The sequence below is a fragment of the Pantherophis guttatus genome, chromosome 3 (genome assembly GCF_059756535.1).
Source record: "Pantherophis guttatus breed Tessera chromosome 3, ASM5975653v1, whole genome shotgun sequence".
NCBI lineage: Eukaryota > Metazoa > Chordata > Lepidosauria > Squamata > Colubridae > Pantherophis > Pantherophis guttatus.
Window position 1 is genome coordinate 215,482,909 of NC_142065.1, and position 19,510 is coordinate 215,502,418.

At 56.0% G+C, this 19,510-nt stretch overlaps 1 protein-coding gene across 9 annotated transcripts in view; it reads right to left on the bottom strand.

Annotated features, from left to right (window-relative positions):
• Nucleotides 1-288: 288 nt before the first annotated feature.
• The window catches only part of GRINA (glutamate ionotropic receptor NMDA type subunit associated protein 1), a 28,702-nt gene continuing 9,480 nt past the window's right edge, over nt 289-19,510 (bottom strand). For 3 of the 9 annotated variants that reach the window (XM_087891469.1, XM_087891470.1, XM_087891471.1), the window contains 6 exons: nt 3,415-3,720; nt 3,000-3,112; nt 2,172-2,372; nt 1,913-2,041; nt 1,303-1,446; nt 289-1,161 (listed from right to left, as the gene is read on the bottom strand). In XM_087891469.1, coding sequence (XP_087747595.1) covers nt 1,012-1,161; nt 1,303-1,446; nt 1,913-2,041; nt 2,172-2,372; nt 3,000-3,112; nt 3,415-3,703 — 1,026 coding nt within the window. In that variant the 5' untranslated portion in view covers nt 3,704-3,720 and the 3' untranslated portion in view covers nt 289-1,011. Of the gene's footprint in view, nt 1,162-1,302; nt 1,447-1,912; nt 2,042-2,171; nt 2,373-2,999; nt 3,113-3,414; nt 3,721-6,253; nt 6,533-6,950; nt 7,373-9,207; nt 9,293-16,795; nt 17,079-17,498; nt 17,743-19,510 lie in introns of those variants that run through there. The other 6 variants (XM_034420036.3, XM_087891473.1, XM_087891472.1 and 3 more) reach the window with 6 other exon arrangements.

Consider the following 19,510-nt stretch of genomic DNA (forward strand, 5'->3'; position numbering starts at 1 on the left):
AGTGGCGTGTGCGCACAGCACCATTTGTGCGAGCCACATGCATGCCCGCCACTCGTACAAATGGAGTTGCATGCGCGTCCACCGCTCACGTGGAACCATCCCTTCCCCCTCCCCCCAATTGCTGATCCGCAAAGCTGGAAAGGTTGGAGACCCATTGCTCTGGAAGGCTCCTGCAGCGCACACCTCTCCATCCCTCCTTGGAAGATCAGGTAGACATTGCGCCCAGCCCAGGAAAGGCCCCTTCCTCTCCTTCCTTCCTGGCTGGCTGAAGACAAGCGAAGACCCTGCTGTGGGCATATTCTGACTTTTATTAGACTGCCATTTATACAGCTTAGTGCAGAGGCTGGCCTTGGGGGCAGAGTGGCAGTGGCTCAGCATGCGGCATTTCAAGCCCCCCAAAGCCAGCCACGTGGGGGGGGGAGGGAAGAAGAGAGAGGAAAGTGTCCTCAAGTAACATCAACATCCTGGTCAAAAGGTCTCGGCAGACCCCAACATGGAGGTGCCAAGAGAGAGACCTTGAGCTGCGCACTCTCAGGGCTGAGAGAGCCCTCCCCTTTACTGCCCAACACCCACAGCCTCCCCCCAGGGTGAAACACTCTGCCCGGGACGGCCAGGGGGAGCCAGTGGGGAAGGTCATGCCCAGCAAGCAAGGGGAAGGAAGACCATGGTGGGCATCGGAGGGACTCAGCGGGTGCTCCTGGGCCCAGGAGGAGGAGGAGAGTTCCCAAAATGAAATAAGACATTTCTAGAACAAAACGCAGTGGACAAGAACAGCAGCATATTTACACCCCTTCCTCAACTCGGGGTCACCCAAGAGATGCAGGGCGTGAATCCCTTCCCTTCCTCGCTCTGGACAGACAGACCAAAGAGGAGTGCCCACCGCTGCCACCTTGCGGTGCCGCCTTCCACAGGAGCATCAGGACCTCGACCCCAGTGCACCAACCAAGCCCACAGGGAAAAGAGAACAAAACTGGGGAGGGGGCTGTGAGGGAGGAAAGGGCTGGAGACGGCCTAATCCTTGGCACGGCCAATGATGGCCAAGATGTACAGGAAGATGTTGATAATGTCCGTGTAGAGGTTGAGGGCCGCAAAGACATATTCCTCCTGGCTGATGGCGAGCTGCTTGTTCCCCAGGATCAGCTGGGTGTCCACCGCCAAGAACTGCAATGAAGAAGCAGCTGCGTTGGTTTCCAGAAGCTCCAGTGAGCCGGCAGATGGGGTTGGGGGGGGTGTCTTCCTCTAACCCTCCTGCACAGCAGCCCCTGCTGCTCCCTTTCTTCCCAGGGGCCCCCAGACACTCACGCAGGTGAAGAGCAGGGCCCCAAGAGATGCATAGACGATCTCCAGGATGCGGTTCCGGATGAAGATGCAAAGGATGGCGAAGATGAACAGGACCATCAGGCAGACGATCAGCACTCCACGGCAGGAGGTGAAGTCGTACTTGGTCTGCAGGAGAGGAGGGGGCCACAGGGCAAGTTCAAGGGGTTTTGACATCCAGGCTGCTTTCCCAGACTGACCCCTGCTCACATGCCACACACACACACACACACACACACACACACACACACACACACACACATGGTGTTCTTGCTTCTCAAAGGCTCTGCCTCTCAGGTTGGAGAGGACGGCCGGGGTGGATGTTGCAGGGTGAAAAGTCCAGGAATGTGGGAATCCTGGATTCTGTACCCATCTGGCACAGGCACGGTGGCTTCACCAGGAATCTCACTCTCGGGCCCTTCATTCCCAGTGATTCCCCCAGAGCAGCACTGCCAACCGGCATGGGAAATGCTGGGGTCCAAAGCGAGCGAGTGCTCCCCAATCCCTCCTGCAAACATGGGAACGTGACCCCGATTTATGGTCTGAGGCCATGTGGCCCAATTCCCCCATCCCAGTAGAAGCCGAGGGACCCCACCTGCAAGGAGAAGATGACGACAGTGAAGCACACAGCAGTCGTGATGCCCACAGCCATGATGACGGCATCCGTGTTGTAGAAGCTGGCAATCATGCCCACCATGTAGGAGAGACTCAACGTCAGGATGGACTGTAGGGGGAAAGGAGGGTGTTAGTGCCTCCACCAGGGCTTGGAGGGGGGCCTCCTCGAGAGCCAGCCAGACCCTCCCAAGTCCTCGTGGAGTGCAGCCCCAAACTCTCCCGCCAGGGCCCTGCGCTACCAGGGCTATCAGGTTCCATGGGTGCTTCCGCCGGAACTCCCCGCAGCAGCTCAGGACGATGAGGGAGATGAAGAAGACCGCATAGGAGACGTAGTACGTCCAGACATTCTTGCGCACAAAGCCCTTCACGTCTTTCACAAAGGTGAAGATGGCCACAAAGGAGAAGGTCACAGAGAGCTGGATGGTCAGCACCAGGAAAACCTGCGAGTACAAGGACAGCAGCTCAGCCTGGTCAGGGCAGCCGTCTGGGGCACCAGGTGACGGAAGGATCCAGCTGGCCCCCTCCTCTCCCCTGCCTGGACTTTCCTACAAGAGGCACCCAACTCTCTTCCATGTAAGCTGAACTGCTCACAGGGCACATGGGGGACCCCGTCTAGCTCAGCTTCACCCATGAGCCTGCCCAGCCCTTTCTTGGGCAGTGTGGGAAGTCCACCAGTGGAAGCCCTTCCCCCAAAGTGGAGAAAGAGCATGGAGACCCTGCTTCATCCTGTCCCAAGAAAGTTCTGGAGATCCTCTCCTCTACATTGTGTTCTTTTCCTGCAAGGTCTACGGAAGAAGGCCCTTCTGTGTGCAGGTAGGGTCCCCCGCCCCTCCTTTGGCCGGAGAAACATTCCCTTCCTCTTGCAAGGAGTGGACAAGGTGCGCGGCCCAAGGGAGGCCATCTGAGCCGAGCCTCAACTCTGGTGGGGCCTCCCAAGGAAGGGACACAGGGGGCCTCTGACCACCTACAGCCTGACCCTGGGCAGCGTGGCAGCAACCAAAGGGGCAGCCTCTGACCCAACCAGGATCACGCTGCCCGCCAAGCCCTACAGTGACCATCCTGCTGACCTTGCGGATGAAAGCCTGCCGGATGTTCTTGTCGTCCCAGTTGCTGGGGGTGAAGCCCTCATTCTCATAGTAAGAAGGTGGACCGTCCTCATGGTGGTAGTTGTGTATCGGCCCTGCGCAGAAGCAGCAATGCAGGCAGACTGAGTGGCTCTCCGTACGGCCCCTGGACACCTGGTCATCCCGAAAGCAGGGCTGGTGCAGGTGGGAGCCTGCTCCCCAGGTCCCTCAGAGGGCGCCCCCTTCCGCCTGGTCAGAATTCAGGAGAGGTGCACCCCTGGAGGAGGCTGTGGATGCCTTAGGAGGACTCCCTCCATGGCCCAGGATGGCGGGTGGGGGGCAGAGCCACCGAGGCTTTGCAGATGGCTTCATGCCCAGGAAACTCACCCGCTCCCTTTCCCACCGGGGCACAACTTACCAGGTGGGCTCATAGGTGCTCCAGGATGCGGCTGTGCATAGGGGCCCTGGGGGTACGGCCCTTGAGGGTATGCGGCTTGTGGATAAGGTCCATAGGGCCCAGCCTGGGGGTAGGGAGAAACTGGGTAGGGGTTCGGCGGATAGCCGGTCTGGCCATAAGGTGCAGGCTGGAACTGACCCTGTGGGTGGGGGGCTACTGGATACGGAGCCTGGACGTAGCCAGGGGGCACCGGAGGCTGCGGGCCTGGATAGGTGTCCCCCGACACCAGGAAGCTCTTCTCATGCGACATGGCGGTGATGCTGGGAGCTGCAGGGGAAGGAGAGGGAGGCAGGTGAAGAGGCAGCATCTGTACAGTCCTTCCTTGCCTTGTCTATCCCCCCCCCCAAAAAAAATCCCAGGGGGAGGATCAGCCCCCACTAACAGGTTTCCTGAGCAACTGAGATGCCCTAAGTAGACTGGGTGAGAATCTCGCTTCTTGGTTAGGCGTGGCCCTTAGACACCCCCTCCCCCGGTGTTTCCCATCCACCCTCTGCTGGGGGGGGCAGATTTCCTCTCAACATCCACCACATCCCACCAATCCAGGTGCACCCCCCCCCCCCCGTTGCCCCAGTACCCAGCAACCTGCTGGAAGCAAAGGTAGGGAGAGGGGGAGTTTGGGAGGACCCTCCCCCGCCCCTTCTGAGGGCATTCACAAAAGCATTCCTTTTCAAGCTCCCCCTTCCCCCCCCAGGCGGAGCTGGCTATTCTGCCAAAGCCTCCAGAGCACCTCATCCTTCCCTGGGGGGGGGGGGGGGGAGTGCATTTCATTCCCTCCTCCCATGGGATCCCATCTGGTGACCCCCTCCCTCCTATCCTGCCACTGTGGTCTTCAGTGCAGCTGGTGGCCAATATTAACCACCCCCCTCAAAAAAGAACAGCAACCAAAGGTATTTTAAAGAGAAATGTACAAGGGGCAGTTGAGATGGCCAAAGCAATTTAGCAATTCTGGGGGCTCCCAAAGACCCACTTGGATGTGGAAAGAGCCACCCTACAAAACAGACATCTTTGGGAGAGGCAGAGCTGGACCCCCGCCCCTTCATCAGAAGGGGGGACCTGGCCCCGAGGGGGTCTAAGCCCATAAGCCACGGCACTCTCAGTTGGGGCTGCCAAGGGCTGGAGGGGCTCAGTGCCAAGAAGGACGATCTCTGGAAGGTTCCCAGCTGTTCCCCATTACATGAATGCACCCCAAATCCCGGCCCATTGCAACTGGGCAGACAGACAGGCCCCCACCCAGCCCCATGGCACACTTTGCCAGCCTCCTATCCTTCCCCAGAGCACCCAGTCGAGGCCACCTCAGGGCCCCAGGATGCATTCAGACAGCCTGGCCCACCAAGGCCAGACACACCTCCAGTGCCCTCCTGCTTAACAGGAGCAGCTCCCCACGGCTGCCACCACTGTGGGCTTCTATTATGGGCTCCGTTGCCATGGTGCCCAGGGAACCGTTATTCTCTCTGGACAGGCTTCCGGGTTGGGGGGGGCTCAACTGGCTCTTTGGAAAGAAGGGAGAAGGGGTTCCAATCCCAGAAGCAGGAAGCGCCACCTGGTCAGATAATCTGTGCACGCCCCCCCCCCCGGTAGCAATCCTAGCACTGTGCCCAGATGTGACCCTGCATCCCCCCCCCCCCCAAATCAGCAGGGACTTCCCCAGCCTCTGTCAATCCAGCAATCCTTCTGGGCCAGCTTCAGGGTGGGAAGGGGGAGGCCCTGTGTTCTCCTCCTTCCTCCATGGCCAGGGTTGGTAGGAGGGCAGGGTCAGGCCCTGGGGCCATGCAAGATAGGGTGTCTTGGGGCCCGAGCCTCCGGCCTCTCCTTTCCAATGAGAGACCCTTGGAAGAGAACTGTCCGGTGAGGCCTGGTATTCATCGTGTGCCATGAATCGCATTTGGGTATCTCCTCCCCAGCTGGACAGGGGAAGCCCTAGTGGTGCTGGCTGAGGGCCTGGAGCTTGTGAGGATTTGGCTGGGGAGGAGATGGCTCCAACTCGGTCCTGGCAAGACAGAGTGGCTGTGGGCTTTTGTCTCCCCCCCCCCATAGGCCCTGGTGATGCTTTATCTTTGGCTCTGGGTGGGTGGCATTTCCCTGGACTAAGCTGAAGCACCATTGGGAGAGGGGCTCCTGCTGAGGGTGCAGCCATGGTCGGGGAGGCCTTTGCATCAATCTCTCTGGTGGGCCAATTGAATCCCTTCCTGGGCCAGGAGGCCTTGGTCACCTCCCATCTGGATTGCTGTGATATCTCCACATGGGGCTGGTCTTGAAGACCACCCAGAAACTCCAGTCAGTCCAGAATGCGGCAGCTTCCAACCAATAATAGGGGCCAGCCAGCCCCTCTCTTGCGCCAGTTGCTCCGATTCCCAGTTTCTTTCCAGGTGCAATTCAAGGTGCCTTGTCCCCTTAAAGCCGCACTTGGCACAGAGCCAGGTTGCCTGCAGGATCACCTTTTCCAGGTCAGAGAGAGTGGGCGGCTCCCGTTTCCCTCCCCCAAACCTAAAGGGAGCCAAGAAAGGAGCCTTTTCTGTGCCCCCCCCAGCCTTTTAGTCCCCATTTCGTGGGGGTCACAGAACTGGCTTTTCCCTCAAGCATCGCCACTGGATGATAGCGCCTTCACCTCGATCCAGGCCACTCTTTTGTTTTAATCTTTCACCTTTCACCTGGTGGCCAACAACTTTATATGCCTCTTAATTTTCGGAGAGTTGGCTTTAAGATGGGCGGCTGTATAAATGCTTTAAGCCAATAAACATTCCGGGGGCCTCGCTCGGGGTCAAGACGGCGCTGCGGAGGAGATCGGGGCCCAAATGCGCACCAGAGCTTCGAAGCTCCGGGCGAGGTTCCAGGCCTTTCCAAGATGCTCGCGGGGCCGCTCCGCTCGGCCAGAGAGAAGGCGGCTCTCCGAGGGGCGCCGGGCTTCCTGCCGCCACACAGCCGCGGCGAAGCCCTGCAAGCCCCCACATCCGGGAGGGGGCCCGGACTGGGCTCGGGAAGAGGGCGGGCGCCTGGGCGGCCTGCCTCCTGCCTGGCTTCGGGGTCCCAGGGATGGCGGCGGCGGCGGGGTGGGTGAGGGCCGGGTGCCCCGCCGCGCCCCGCCACCGCCTCCCGCCCCGCGCCCGCCGCCCAATGCGCCAAGCCGGCGGAGACCCCGCAGCCCCCCCCGCAGCCCCCCAGAGCGGGCGGGGGGATGGGAGCCGCGCCCCGGGCAGAGCCGGGCAGGCCAGCCGGCGACTCCGGGGATGCGGCCTGGCCTCTGCGGGGGCGGCGCGGAAGGCCCCCGAAGCGGCGCCCCCCTTGGCCTGGGGGCCTGCCGCCCACGGGACCCTCGCGGGGGAGGCGCCGTCGGGCGTGCGGCGGAGAGGGAGGCCGGGCCGAGGCCTTCGGCTGCCGGGGGAGCGAGCGAGTGCCCGGCGGACCCCCGCCCTGCCCGCGAAGCCCCTCGCCCGCAAGGCCGCCCCTCCCGCCAGGCGACGGGACTTCCCGCGCCGCCCTTCCCGGCGCTGCTGACTCACCGCGGCTTCCCGGAGCCCGCAGCGCTCAGGCTGCGCAGGAACGGCGGCGGCGGCGGCGGCGGCGGGGCACGGAGGGGGCGGGGCCAGTGACGTCAGCGGCTCAGCTCCCCCCGCAGCCCCCTCCCCCTCCAGATGGCAGCCGAGGGAGGGAGGGAGGGGGGGGTCGCGCAAGGAGAGCGCTGCAGCAGGGGGGCTCCCCTCGCCCAGGGCCTCAGCGGGAGCGCCCGGCCGCCTCCTCGCAAAAAGCCCCTTTGGAGCCGACCCGCCACCTTTCTCGCCGGAGACCCCCAAGCCGGGCCCTGCGGGCTGGGCGAGCGGATCCTAACGGGCGGCACCTGTTCCGGTTGTGGCTGAACCGGGGCCAATCTTCGGACACGGCGCAGGCCGAACCCCCCACAGCGCCCCCTGCAAGCTGCGCGCCCGAAGGAACGGCTGCCTGGCAACCCCCTCCCCTCCCCCCCCCGCGCGATCCAGGGGCTCTTTTAGCTGTGTGTATTACGGGGAGGGGGCACCGACCGCCCTTTGTGCACCTGAGACGTTCCCCAAAGCCAACTCTCCCTCCAAAGACCCCATCAGGGTCTTGCCCTTGTCAGCATCCCCTCTGGCGCCCTCCAACCACTCTGCGGGCCCAGAAGCTACAGTGGGGTTGCACCTCCATGTGCTGTAATCCTCTTTCTGCCCCCCCCCCCATTCCATCAAGCAAAGGCCGACCAAAGGAAAAGAACCCCACGGAGCCCTCTTCTATCACCAGGACTGGATAAAACACACACCCACACTCACAACTTCATACGCTCCAGCCCTGAAGAGACGGCCGATCCCCACCTACTAGATCCCCAGCCAAGACCCACCCCACAACTGGGCCCTGATCACACACCCAATTCAGTGGGCCCCCACCCCCCCCAGGGCCCAAATCAGCCTCCCTGGCCTTTAGGCAACCCAACCCCAGCAGAGCCTAGTCCCACTTTGCTTTCACACCCTCCCCGGGTCTTCTGCTGCCCCTTACTACCAGGAGTAAAGTATATTTCTCCTTCACAGCAGGTTGCTTCCAGTTTCCTGTGCAGGACCCACAACCCTTCTCACTCCAGGAACCCTCCACACCAACTGCCCCACCACCAGGGCCAGCTACGCTGCTGCAGGGCTTTCATAGCTGCTCTTCGCTAAGCAGCTCAGCTGGTGGGGGAGAGGTCTTAAAAGGGCAGGGGCCACCAGCCCAGGGGGGGGGGCTGGCTAATCCCAGGCCGCCTGTCCTCTCCCAGCCCTCCTGGGGAAGCGGCATGAGGCGCCTGGCCAGATCAAGGGGGCTCTGAGCAGTCCATGCCCAGGTGATGATGGCGCCCACTAACCTGAGGCCTTTCCAGTTTGCCCTGGGTAGGCCTGGTATCTGTCCTGTCCCCCAGTCTTAGAGACCAGCATAAATGGCCACTGAATTTGGCCCAGGTGGGTTCATTACCACTTGTTATGCAGAAGACACTACCAGCTTTGCCAGTGACGAAGAAGAATCCCTGATTAGGGGGGCAGAGAGGCCACGTGGACGGGTCATCCGGTTGGAAAAACTGATTAGCCTGACCACTGACGTTCAGCAGTTGCCATATGCCAAAATGGAGTGGAACTGCACAAAATCAAAAGAGAATAAAGCAAAAGCAGAGCACTGCACCTTGGAAGATGCCAGCTGATGAGATCACAGCCCATTAGGCCGGAAGCTCATCTCCATGGGAAGAATTCAAGTCTCTCAGCTCCTCCTCTCAGCAAAGGACGGTTGGCACAACAGCCGAAGCGAAACACCAAATTGGTATTTGGTTTACTCCTCCGGTCCTTTGGGGAAAAGCCAAACATTCCCACGGAGGCCCAAATGCAAAGATTCCGGTCACTGAAGCTACCGAGGGGCTGAATCACGGACGCTGCTACAGCAGAGATCCCAATGTGCGGTCCCCACTGGCTCCTCAGCACCGCGTTGCTAGATCCCGTGAGAACGAAGCCAGCCAGCGGCAAAGCTGCAAGCAGTCAGCCACGGCCAAGCCCAGCTCAAAATGGCAGAGATGCTCGGGTATATTTACGGGATAGATTCTGGCAGAGACCACACAAGCTATCCTACAAGAGCCCTTGGATGCAAAACGCAGCGCAGGGTAACAGCAGATTCAGTCCAGATTCTGGGCCAGACGTGAGTGAAGCCAAAATCCCAGCAAGGGACAAAGCACTTGGCCCCGTGGCCCTCCCCTCCCCCCAATTACCAGCCACAGGGGAGCCTTGCCAAACTTGCCAGGGCAGCAGCTGCAATCCCAATTCCAGGAGTGCCGCAGCAGATTCTCCCACCGCTCCTCTCTCTCCAAACCCCGACCGACCCACCGAGGGATGGAGAGAGCCGGCTATTGCAGCTAGACGCTCCCCTGTAAGTAGGTCATTATAGTGACCGCCCAAAACAAAGCAGCTTAAAGGGAGAGGGAGCTGAGCGAACGCGACTGACAAGGGAGGGCAGGAGCAAAGCTTAGAAGCCTTTGCGGCTTACAGCAGTTCTAAAATAAACCTCCAGGCCTTCTGAGATAAGCCTAGCCTGTTTTTGTAAACGCCCCCCCCCCAAGAAGTAGCCCTTATCTCTTCTGCATTCTCTTCTCCTCTGACATAACCCTTTACCAACCCATTCCTCCCTGATTTATATATGCTGCTGACTCAGAATAATCATCTGATCTGGAAAGGGAACAGCCAGAGCCCCAATCAATCTCAGACTGACAGCTTCTTCCCCCACCCCCCTTTAAAAGAGCCCCCATTTGTCTTGGACACTGACTGGCAACCTGCTTAACCAGACCGGTTGGAGCGGAAGCGGCATCGATGCCACTGGGACGCCCGGGATCCCATCCCCACCTTTGCTGAGGCTCACTGCATCTGTAAACCCAGATCATGTTTTTTATTTGTGGTTCTTATTTGCTCTGACTTCTTTTGGTTGTAATTTTGTTAGGTGCTCAAAGTTTCAACTGTGATTTGGGTGGCCGTGTTAATTGATTGATTAAATAAACAAACAAACAAACAAACAAATGAAAATGGATGGATTCTGTTGCATACAGGCAGATCTCATTTCTTATCTGGAGAATCAAAAAGTACACTTTGAGATTTAAACAAGTGTAGAATGACAGAATAACAGAGTTGGGAGGGACCTTGGAGGTCTTCTAGTCCAACCCCTTGAAATCCTATAGCATTTCAGATAAATGGCTGTCCAGCCTGTTCTTAAACATCTCCAGTGTTGGAGCACCAGAGTTGCTCAGGGGGCCTGCAAACTCTGCCCGGGAGGTGACCGAATACCAGGGCCCTTCTCTTCTTTCTCTCCTAACAGGCTTTGCTCCCTGGCTAACTTGAAGCCCCTCCTCACAATTCAATTCAATGGACCCCTGGACTGAAACTGCCACAACATCCCATGAACAAATTAAGCCGGTTCCCCTTCCCCCCCTTTATTCCCTAGGATTACTCAACCGGACACCTCAGCCTGGGGATGTCCTAAATCAACCAAGACACTGCCCACTTCATCCTGCCTGAAGAAGAGCTTTGTGCCACCTGAAGCTCGTCCTCTGATGGAAAGCACCACAGCAACTACACAGATCACGCAGGAGGGCCTTAAGCCAATCCCAAAGGCCAGGAAGCGCCAGGCAGAAGGGTTTGAGGCCTCACAGCTGGGTGCTCTGGCAAAGCTCTGGGCAGCCCACAGGGCAGACTCCATGGTGGAAGTCCAGAAGGCGGAGGTCCTTGGCTTTTAAGGGAAAGTAAAACGGCCCGATTTATACTGGACTTGAATCAGTTCAGGGTCCTGCAAAGAAGGCTCCCAGGGCAAGGAAAGGCACTCGGGTGGGGAGGAAGTTCCTAGGAAAGGAAATGCCAAAAGCCCACTGGAAGCCATGGCAGTCAGGAGAAGGAAGAAGGGGAGCCAGAGCGGCTGGGGAGAGTCTGGCCACAATGGAAGCGGCCTGCAGGAGCCCGGAACTGCAAAGCGCTTGTCGGCGGGTTAACCAGGGATGCTCCGAATAGCAAAATTCAAAATAAAGGAAAAGAGCTGCTCGATGACTCTTCAGTCCCTCTCCAAGCTCAGCTGCCACCTGCACGTTCTGCCTGGACTCTCCTTCTGCAGGAGCCAAGACCAGAGGGCCCGCCTTCCGGGGAATCAGCTGATGCCCCCCCCCCCGAGTTTCTCTGGAAAGAAGTGAATTATTGGCAGGCCAGGCAAATGGAGGAAGAAAACTGGATGCTTAATTATTATTTATTTTGTATCCCTTTATTTTTTTTACAAATAACTCAAGGTGGCAAGCATATCCAAGACACCTCCCTCCTATTTTACCTTTGAAAAGGCGAAAAGGGTCATCCACCCCTTAAGAGGCTGACCCTTCAGCCACTATGAATTGGTCAAGGATAAAGCACACCAGAGCTCCTTACCAGTCAGTGGGAACACTGTAGTCGGAGTCTGTCTCCATTTAAGCAAAGCATTTGGCAAAGAACCCCCGTGGCACGCTGGCTAGCAAGCCAGTTAACTGTGGGCCGGATGGCATAGCCACAATGTGGGTTCATCTCTGGTGAGGAACTTCTACTCGAAGCATACATAGCAATAGCACTTAGGCTTATATACCGCCCCATACACGTCAGCCTATGGCCCCCCACAATCTGGGGCCTCATTTTACCAACCTCGGAAGGATGGAAGGATGAATCAACCTGGAACCCATCAGGATCAAACGCCTGGTTGTGGACAGAGTCAGCCTGCAATCCTGCGCTCTAACTACTGCGCCACCAGGGCTCCTACATCATCCTCATCTTCATTGGTTCTTCATCAAGCTGGAGAGATGTACTGAGTGGGGCTCGGCAGGCTTGGTCCCGGCTCCTCTCCTCTCCAACAACTCCATTACCGATTTGGGTTGTTGTAGCCAAAACCTTCTTTGCCTAAAGCAGGGCTTTCGAAACCTGGCAACTTTAAGACTTGTGGACTTTAATTCCCAAAAGAAGTTGCAGTCCAGAAGTCTTAAAGTTGCTAGGCTTGGAGATCGCTGGCTTAAAGCAACCAAACTGTTTTGAAGATACAACATAAATCTATGAAGCGTATCAATAGAGGGTAATATTCAAGGTTGAACTGTGGGGTCCTGCTGCTCTCTGTGCACTGATAATGTTGCCTAGTTTGGAAATGAAAAGATCTGCTAGAAAATACTCCAGCCCAGAGAGCACCAAGGACCCCACAGTTGTTAAGCATGCAAACAACAAACGGTGTGAACCAAATACCAACAAAGTGGTGGCACTTTGTTGGGCAGCCCTGAGCAAAACCAAAACCAGAATGTACCTTTAGCCGACTACATTGCCAGGCAAGACAAAGAGGCAGGGCCTGCAATTACCAGATGGCCTTGGGATGTTTCTGATAAGCCCACCTGGTGACCTTCGATCCCCTCCTCCGAGGTCAGCATGCAAGCCGGTGGTTTGCTCAGCCATCAGTTTCCAGCTGGCTCTTCCTCCTGTCGTCCCTCAGGACCAATTCAGCTCCCACTGGACGTTTCCTCACTAGGGCGCTTCAAGCCGTTTGCATTTAAAGGTGGGAGGGGGGAATCCCACAAGTTTAATATGAATGCTACTCATCTCTGTGTGAGTGTGTGGGGGGTGTGTGTGTAACTTTTACCACCAGAGGAGGAAGAAGTCAAGGGAACGTAGGTCAAATAGGATGGGACAGCTAATTTCCTAGAAGGCAGAAATGCAACAAGAACAGCCCAGATAGGCTGGAGAAGGTAAGAAAATGGCATTTTAAATTATTTACTTAGGAAACAAAGATGAAAAGGGTGAGCATAGAAGGGGGTCCCAGGGTTAGCAACAGGATTTGTGAAGAAGGTTGTGGCATCCTTTCAGAGCCCCCCAAGTGAGCCAGAAGGTGCCGTATTAGGCAGACCCTGTTCCTCGTCTCCTATACTGGGCAGGTCCCCCTCGTGGTTTGGGTTGAGCCCTGGGGATCCTGGTGGGGAGGCATTTGAGGAAACTGCAAGAGGTTTAGAGGGGAAAAAAAGAGAAGCCCTCCAAAACATCCCAAGTAAACCAAAAGACTCAGCAGCCCCCCCCCCCAAAAAAAACAACAAAAAACCAGGAGTCATCTACAACAAGCAGGCAGAAGACCAGCAGAGTTCATCCATGAACATCAACTAGCAGTCAGAAGACATGATGAAAACTCTTTCATTTCACGACATATGGACAGACTTAGCCATAATTTCAACTGGGAAATTGTGAGACCATCCTAAACCAAGCCAAGTCCAAAAAGAGAATTCCTGGAAGCCTGGCAAAGTAGCCATCAATAGACATAATATCTACATCAGTGGTGAAATCCAATTTTTTTACTACTGGTTCTGTGGGCGTGGCTTGATGGGCATGGCAGGGGAGGGATACTGCAAAATCTCCATTCCCACCCCATTCCAGGGGAAGGATACTGCAAAATCCCCATTCCCTCCCCACTCTGGGACCAACCAAGGAAGCGGTTGTAAGGCCCCTCCTCAAGAGGCCTTCCCTGGATCCAGCAGAATTAAAGAACTTTCGTCGAGTCTCCAACCTAGCCTTTGTGGGAAAGGTTGTAGAGAAAGTGGTGGCACTTCAGCTCCTGCGGTCATTGGAGGAAACAGATTATCTAAACCCTTTTCAGTCTGGCTTCAGGCCTGGCTACAGCATGGAAACTTCTTTGGTCACACTGATGGATGATCTTTGGTGAGCCTGAGATGGGGGTCATTCCTCCATCTTGGTGCTACTTGACCTCTCAGCGGCTTTCGATACCAGTGACCATGGAATCCTTCTGGGATGACTAAAGGAGTTGGGAGTGGGAGGCACCGTGTTACGGTGGTTCTCCTCCTATCTCTCTGGTCGGTCACAGTCGGTGGGAGGACAGAGGCCAACCCCTAGGCCCCTCATTTGCGGGGTGCCTCAGGGCTCGGTCCTCTCTCCCCTCCTATTTAATATCTACATGAAACCGCTGGGTGAGATCATCCGACGATACAGGGTGAGATATCAGCAATACGCTGATGATACCCAGCTGTATATCTCTACCCCGCGTCACTTCAGTGATGCAGTGGATGTGATGTGCCAGTGCCTGGAGGCTGTGAGGGTCTGGATGGGAGTCAACAGGCTCAGACTTAACCCAGACAAGACCGAGTGGCTGTGGGTATTGCCTCCTAAAGACCATGCTGATTGTCCATCCTTGGTTCTGGGAGGGGAGAAATTGTCCCCCTCAGAACGGGTTCGCAATTTGGGTGTCGTCCTAGACTCACAGCTTAGATTAGAGCAACATCTGACAGCTGTGGCTAGGGGGACCTTTGCACAGGTTCGCCTGGTGCACCAATTGCGACCCTACTTGGATCGGGAGGCTCTCCTCACAGTCACTCATGCCCATGTCACCTCACGGTTAGATTATTGCAACACGCTCTAAATGGGGCTACCCTTGAAAAGTGTTCGGAGACTGCAGTTGGTCCAGAACGCAGCCGCACGAGCTGTCGTGGATGCATCTAGATACACCCACATTACACCAATTCTCCGCGAGCTGCACTGGCTCCCTATTGATCTCCGGTCCCAATTCAAGGTGTTGGTTATTACCTTTAAAGCCCTACATGGCTCAGGCCAGGTTATCTTCGAGACCGCCTTCTACCGCATAGCTCCCAGCGACCGGTAAGATCCCACAGAGTTGGTCTCCTCCGGGTCCCATCAGCTTAACAATGCCAGTTGGCAAGCCCGCGGGGGAGGGCCTTCTCTGTGGCTGCCCCAGCTCTCTGGAACCAGTTACCTCCTGAGGTCCGGACCATCCCCACCCTACTGGCCTTCCGAAAAGCGGTGAAGACCTGGCTTTTCTGGCAGGCCTGGGACTGTTGATCTCGCTTTGTGATCTGGCCATGAATGGTGTGAATGTGTTCTAAGGTTTTTAATGTTTTTTAATCTTTTAAATGTTTTTAGAATGGTTTTTTTTTAAATGTATTGTGAGCCGCCCTGAGTCTCCGGAGAGGGGCGGCACATAAATTTAATAAATAAATAAATAAACCAGAGATGTTATTTGCCAGTTCTCCAAACTATTCGAAATTTCTGCTACCGGTTCTCCAGAACCTGTCAGAACCTGCTGGATTTCACCCCTGATCTACATGCTGCATACAAAAGGGACAATCAACAAACCAAAAAGGAAACAAAATGACCAAACACCTCCCCACCACTATTGATATCCAGATGAGCATAGTTTAACACTAAAATTAACATCAGACCAACAATCAAGAAGTAAACATCCCAATCTGCCAAACAAGCGAACAGTAAACAGCCCAACCAAAGAGCCTCCGAGATCAGCCCCATCAGCATTCAGAGCAAGTCACTAGAATATAAAATGAGAGCAAACCCCTCTCTTTAGTAGCACTGATGAAGTTGCCTAGTTTGTGTAATGAAACGTCTGCAAGAAAACAACCAAGCTCAGAGAACACCAAGGACCCCACAGTGCTCCTCCTCCTCCTCCAAGCCCCCTCCCTGCAAGCACTGATTGTTAGATACTGACAGCCTGGAAGGTTTTCTATCAGGTCCTGTGTTTGAGCAGGAAAATACTCAAACGTGATTGGTTGAAGCCCCTGACAGCTACCTATATAAGAGGCAAGCTGCCAGATTGTAGATAGTTGTCAAATAAAGAACTGTTGTCTGAAGCCTGTTCCAGTGTCTTCACTCGCCCAACTTAACCCTGATGATGTTACCTACTTTGGGTAATGAGACATCTGCAAGAAAACAACCAAGCTCAGACAGCACCAAGGACCCCTTGTTTAGAGAAGTCACAAGAAGGGTCAAGGGTCAAGGAACTGGGAAGGTTCAGTCTTCAAATTCCAGGAAGCCTGGCACAATCGCTCCTCCCTGGCCAGAGACCTTTGGAGGCTTCCCCATTAAAAAAAGACCATGCTAGATTGGAGGAGTTCAGAGGAGGGGGGAGGGGAATGGAGAGGGCTCCAGAAAGGAAGCTGTTGGAAGAGTGGTAAAAACACACAGGTATATTTGGCCTATAAACAAAGCAATTAAGGGGGGAAGGCCAGAGAGGGAACAGCTGTCTCCAAGCACCCAGAGAGCTGCCTGGCAGCAAAGGGGATGGGCTCGGCTCCTTGGGCTGGGAGGGCAGGAGAGAAGAGGGTCAGGCCAGAGGACTAGAGAGAGACAGTCATTCTGCAAAAAGCCTGCCCTGGTGGGTGGGCTGAACACTCAATAAGAGTTCTTCACATAGGAAGATGTGCCAGGTACAAGCAACCTGATCCACAGGTGTACAGTCCAAATGAAGTACTTCATTGTATTCTGCCTATAATACAGGAATCTTCCCCAGGGTGATTGCCTTCCCTTGGGAAGAGACAGATAAGGCTCTGTGAAGCTTGGGGGAGGGGGTCAGTCCTGGATCTCTTGTGGCTGTGCAAGGACTGGTGGAGGCTAACTGCCTGCTTAATCTCTCCTCCTCATCTGGCTGGAAGTTTCCCAACGGGATGGTCCTCTGTTAGAGTTGCTAAGGCCTTTCCAACTCCGGGATGCCGCAAGAGCCAGGCCTGATCCTGCTCAGGGCCAGCATCTCCCGAGACAGGTGGATTCTGCGTGTGCTTAAATGAATACAATCAGGGAACATGACCCCATGTAGAAGGTGAGGCCCAGAGATCCAAGTGGCCCATATTGACCTTCTTGGCTCAGTGGGTTTCCCAGAGCCAGACTCCATTTTCCAGAACTGAGCCAGGGAAGAGACTCCCTGCGGGCAGAGGTCAGCCAGGGCATCAGCCAGTTGAAAGAATCCTGCATCCTGTGAACAAACCAGCCGCCTTAGGAGGAAGGCCAGCAAAATGGATGACCCTGCTCAATTCCCAGTATTCATCTCTCACCAGACGCCACGTGGAAGAGCACAATCTAACAACCGTTAGCCCGCGATCACCGTCTCAGAGGCTTGAATGGGTCACAGTCCGCCGTCCAAGCCGAAGGAGGGGCTCCCCTTCCCGGCCATCTGTCTCCCGCCCCCCCCCCGAGCACCCCCGAAAGGACGCTCCAGGGGCCACTCTCCCCCACGGCCCCATCCAAAGTGGGCCGGTTGCACGCCTACTGCCGGAAGCGGGGACCCCTTAGTCCCAAGGCCGCGGGGCGGTTGAGCAGCGCCCTCCCCCCAAAGGCGGCGTCGGAGGAGACTCAAGGGGGAGAGGCAGAGGCTGGGTCCGCGCAAGCGCAGCTGCCCGAGAGAGGAGCCCGAGCCCGGGGCTTTTCCCAGGCGGGGCGGAGGGCCGGCGGGCAGGGGCCGTTTGCCGAGCAGGGCGCTGCGCGCTCTTCCCCGGAGCGGATCGAAGGAGCCGAGCTCGGCCTGGACGCTGCGGCCCGGGCTTGGCGCACGGGGCTCCGCCGCTGCCAGGGCGAGGTTGGCGGTGTGGCGCGGAGGCAAGCCGGGCGGCGGCCTCATCTCCTGCGCCCCCCCCCCCCCGGCCTCGCCCGCCAAGCTGGCCTCCCGACGGAGGACGGCTCGGCTCGGCTCGGCTCTGCGGCAAAGGCTCCGTCCCCGCTGCGCTCAGCTGCCCCCCTCGCCTCCCGCCTCGCCCTCACCTGCCGTGGCCGCTGGCGGGCTCCGCGTCGACTGCTGGGAGCGGACTCGGCGACCCCCACCGCACCGGCCGGCGCCGGGAACGCGGGCGGGCTCCCCAACTGCCGCGGCCCGGGAACCAACGCAGGCGCGCGCCTCGGTCCAGATGGCCGGCAGGGAAGCAGCGCCGCGACTGACGGGCAGGGTCGATTCCCGGCCTGACTGAGCCCGCCTCCCCCCCCCCCCGACTGAATCCATGCGCAGCCGCAACAGGCCCAGGATTGCCCCCCCCCCCTTTCTGCCTGTTCCCAAGGGACGGCAATCCCCCTGGGCAGATTCCTGCATTATAGGCAGAATATTAAGTAGTTCGCTTGTAGCGTAGCCCCCTGGCCCAGGTCGCTGGTGCCTGCCACATCCTCCTGTGTGAAGAGCTCTTGTTGGGCAAGGTGGCTGTGCCCAGGAAATGAATGGTGGCCTGTGCTCAAATCATCTGGCCTGCCCTCTGGGCCCAAGGAGCGGAGCAGCCAGGCAGCTCTCTGGGTGTTGGAAGAGAGCTCTTCTCTTTCCCCCTCTCTGATCAACACACGTTCATCAATTGTCCCACTAGAGGCAAGAATACTTTACACCATTGCTACACAACACTAAAAGATGCTTATCGGTCTTCACCACCAGCAGCTGTAGGACAGTCCTACTTCAGAGGATCATTAGAACGGCAGAAAAAACAATGGCTACCAACCTGCCTTCCATTGCGGGCCTGTATACTGCACGAGTCAAAAAGAGGGCTGGGAAAATATTTTCAGACCCCTCGCATCCTGAACACAAACTGTTTCAACTCCTACTCTCAAAACGATACTATAGAGCACTGCACACCAAAACTAGACACAAGAAGAGTTTTTTCCCAAACGCCATCACTCTGCTAAACAAATAATTCCCTCAACACTGTCAAACTATTCACTAAGTCTGCACTACTGTCAGGTTTTCAGGCCGTCTTCGAATAAATTGCGTCTCAAACAAAGTCTTTTTTGAAACAAACTTCCATTTTATTTAGCACGGCAACTTTTACACTGACTCCATGCAGCCAGCACTGAGGTGCTGACCCAAAACCCCTCCTCTTCCTTCCCCCACTCCTCTGCATTCATTGGCCATCTTCCCAATCATTCACCCCTAATCTACTGCTTCAACTCAAAGAATTTCCCCCCTTCCATCCATCTCCTAGGGGACATTATCTCCAGCTAAAATAAGTATGTGAAAGGCAACTGTCCTGTTGCAGACACTTGCGTTCTCCTTCTCATGTCAGCACTAGGATAAATGCATCTTGACGTGCTGACAACTACTATTAATATTCTCATCATCTCATCATTCCCATCACCCAAGTCCTCCCACTTATGACTGTATGACTGTAACCTTGTTGCTGGTATCCTTACGATTTATATTGATATTGTTTCCTGATTGCTTATTTGTAACCTATGACTATTATTAAGTGTTGTACCTTATGATTCTTGATGAACTTATCTTCTATTTTATGTACACTGAGAGCATATGCACCAAGACAAATTCCTTGTGTGTCCAATCACACTTGGCCAATAAAAATTCTATTCTGTTCTATTCTATGTGCATTATGATTGCATGTTCAAAAATGTTTTATTGACCAGAGTATGCAATCAAACAACTTTGGCGACTACTCCTCCAGGGTATCCACTACTCCAACATGAATCTGGAATGCAACAGGTACAATGAAAGGAGCACCGTTGGGGTGATGGGCCGCGCTTTCCTTCCCCTTCGTGAAGAGCCTGGCATTCTCTTGTGGGCTCCATTTTGTTTGACTCCTTTCCAGAATTCATCCATATTTCTGCCTGTTATTAAGCCATGCCCAATTCTGAATGAATTTACAGATTGTTTTATTAGATTAGATTAACAGAGTTGGAAGGACCTTAAGGTCATCTAGTCCAACCCCCCTCCCTGCTCAAGCAGGAGATCCTGCACCATTTCTGACAAATGGTAGTCCAATCTCTTCTTGAAAATATCAAGGGATGAA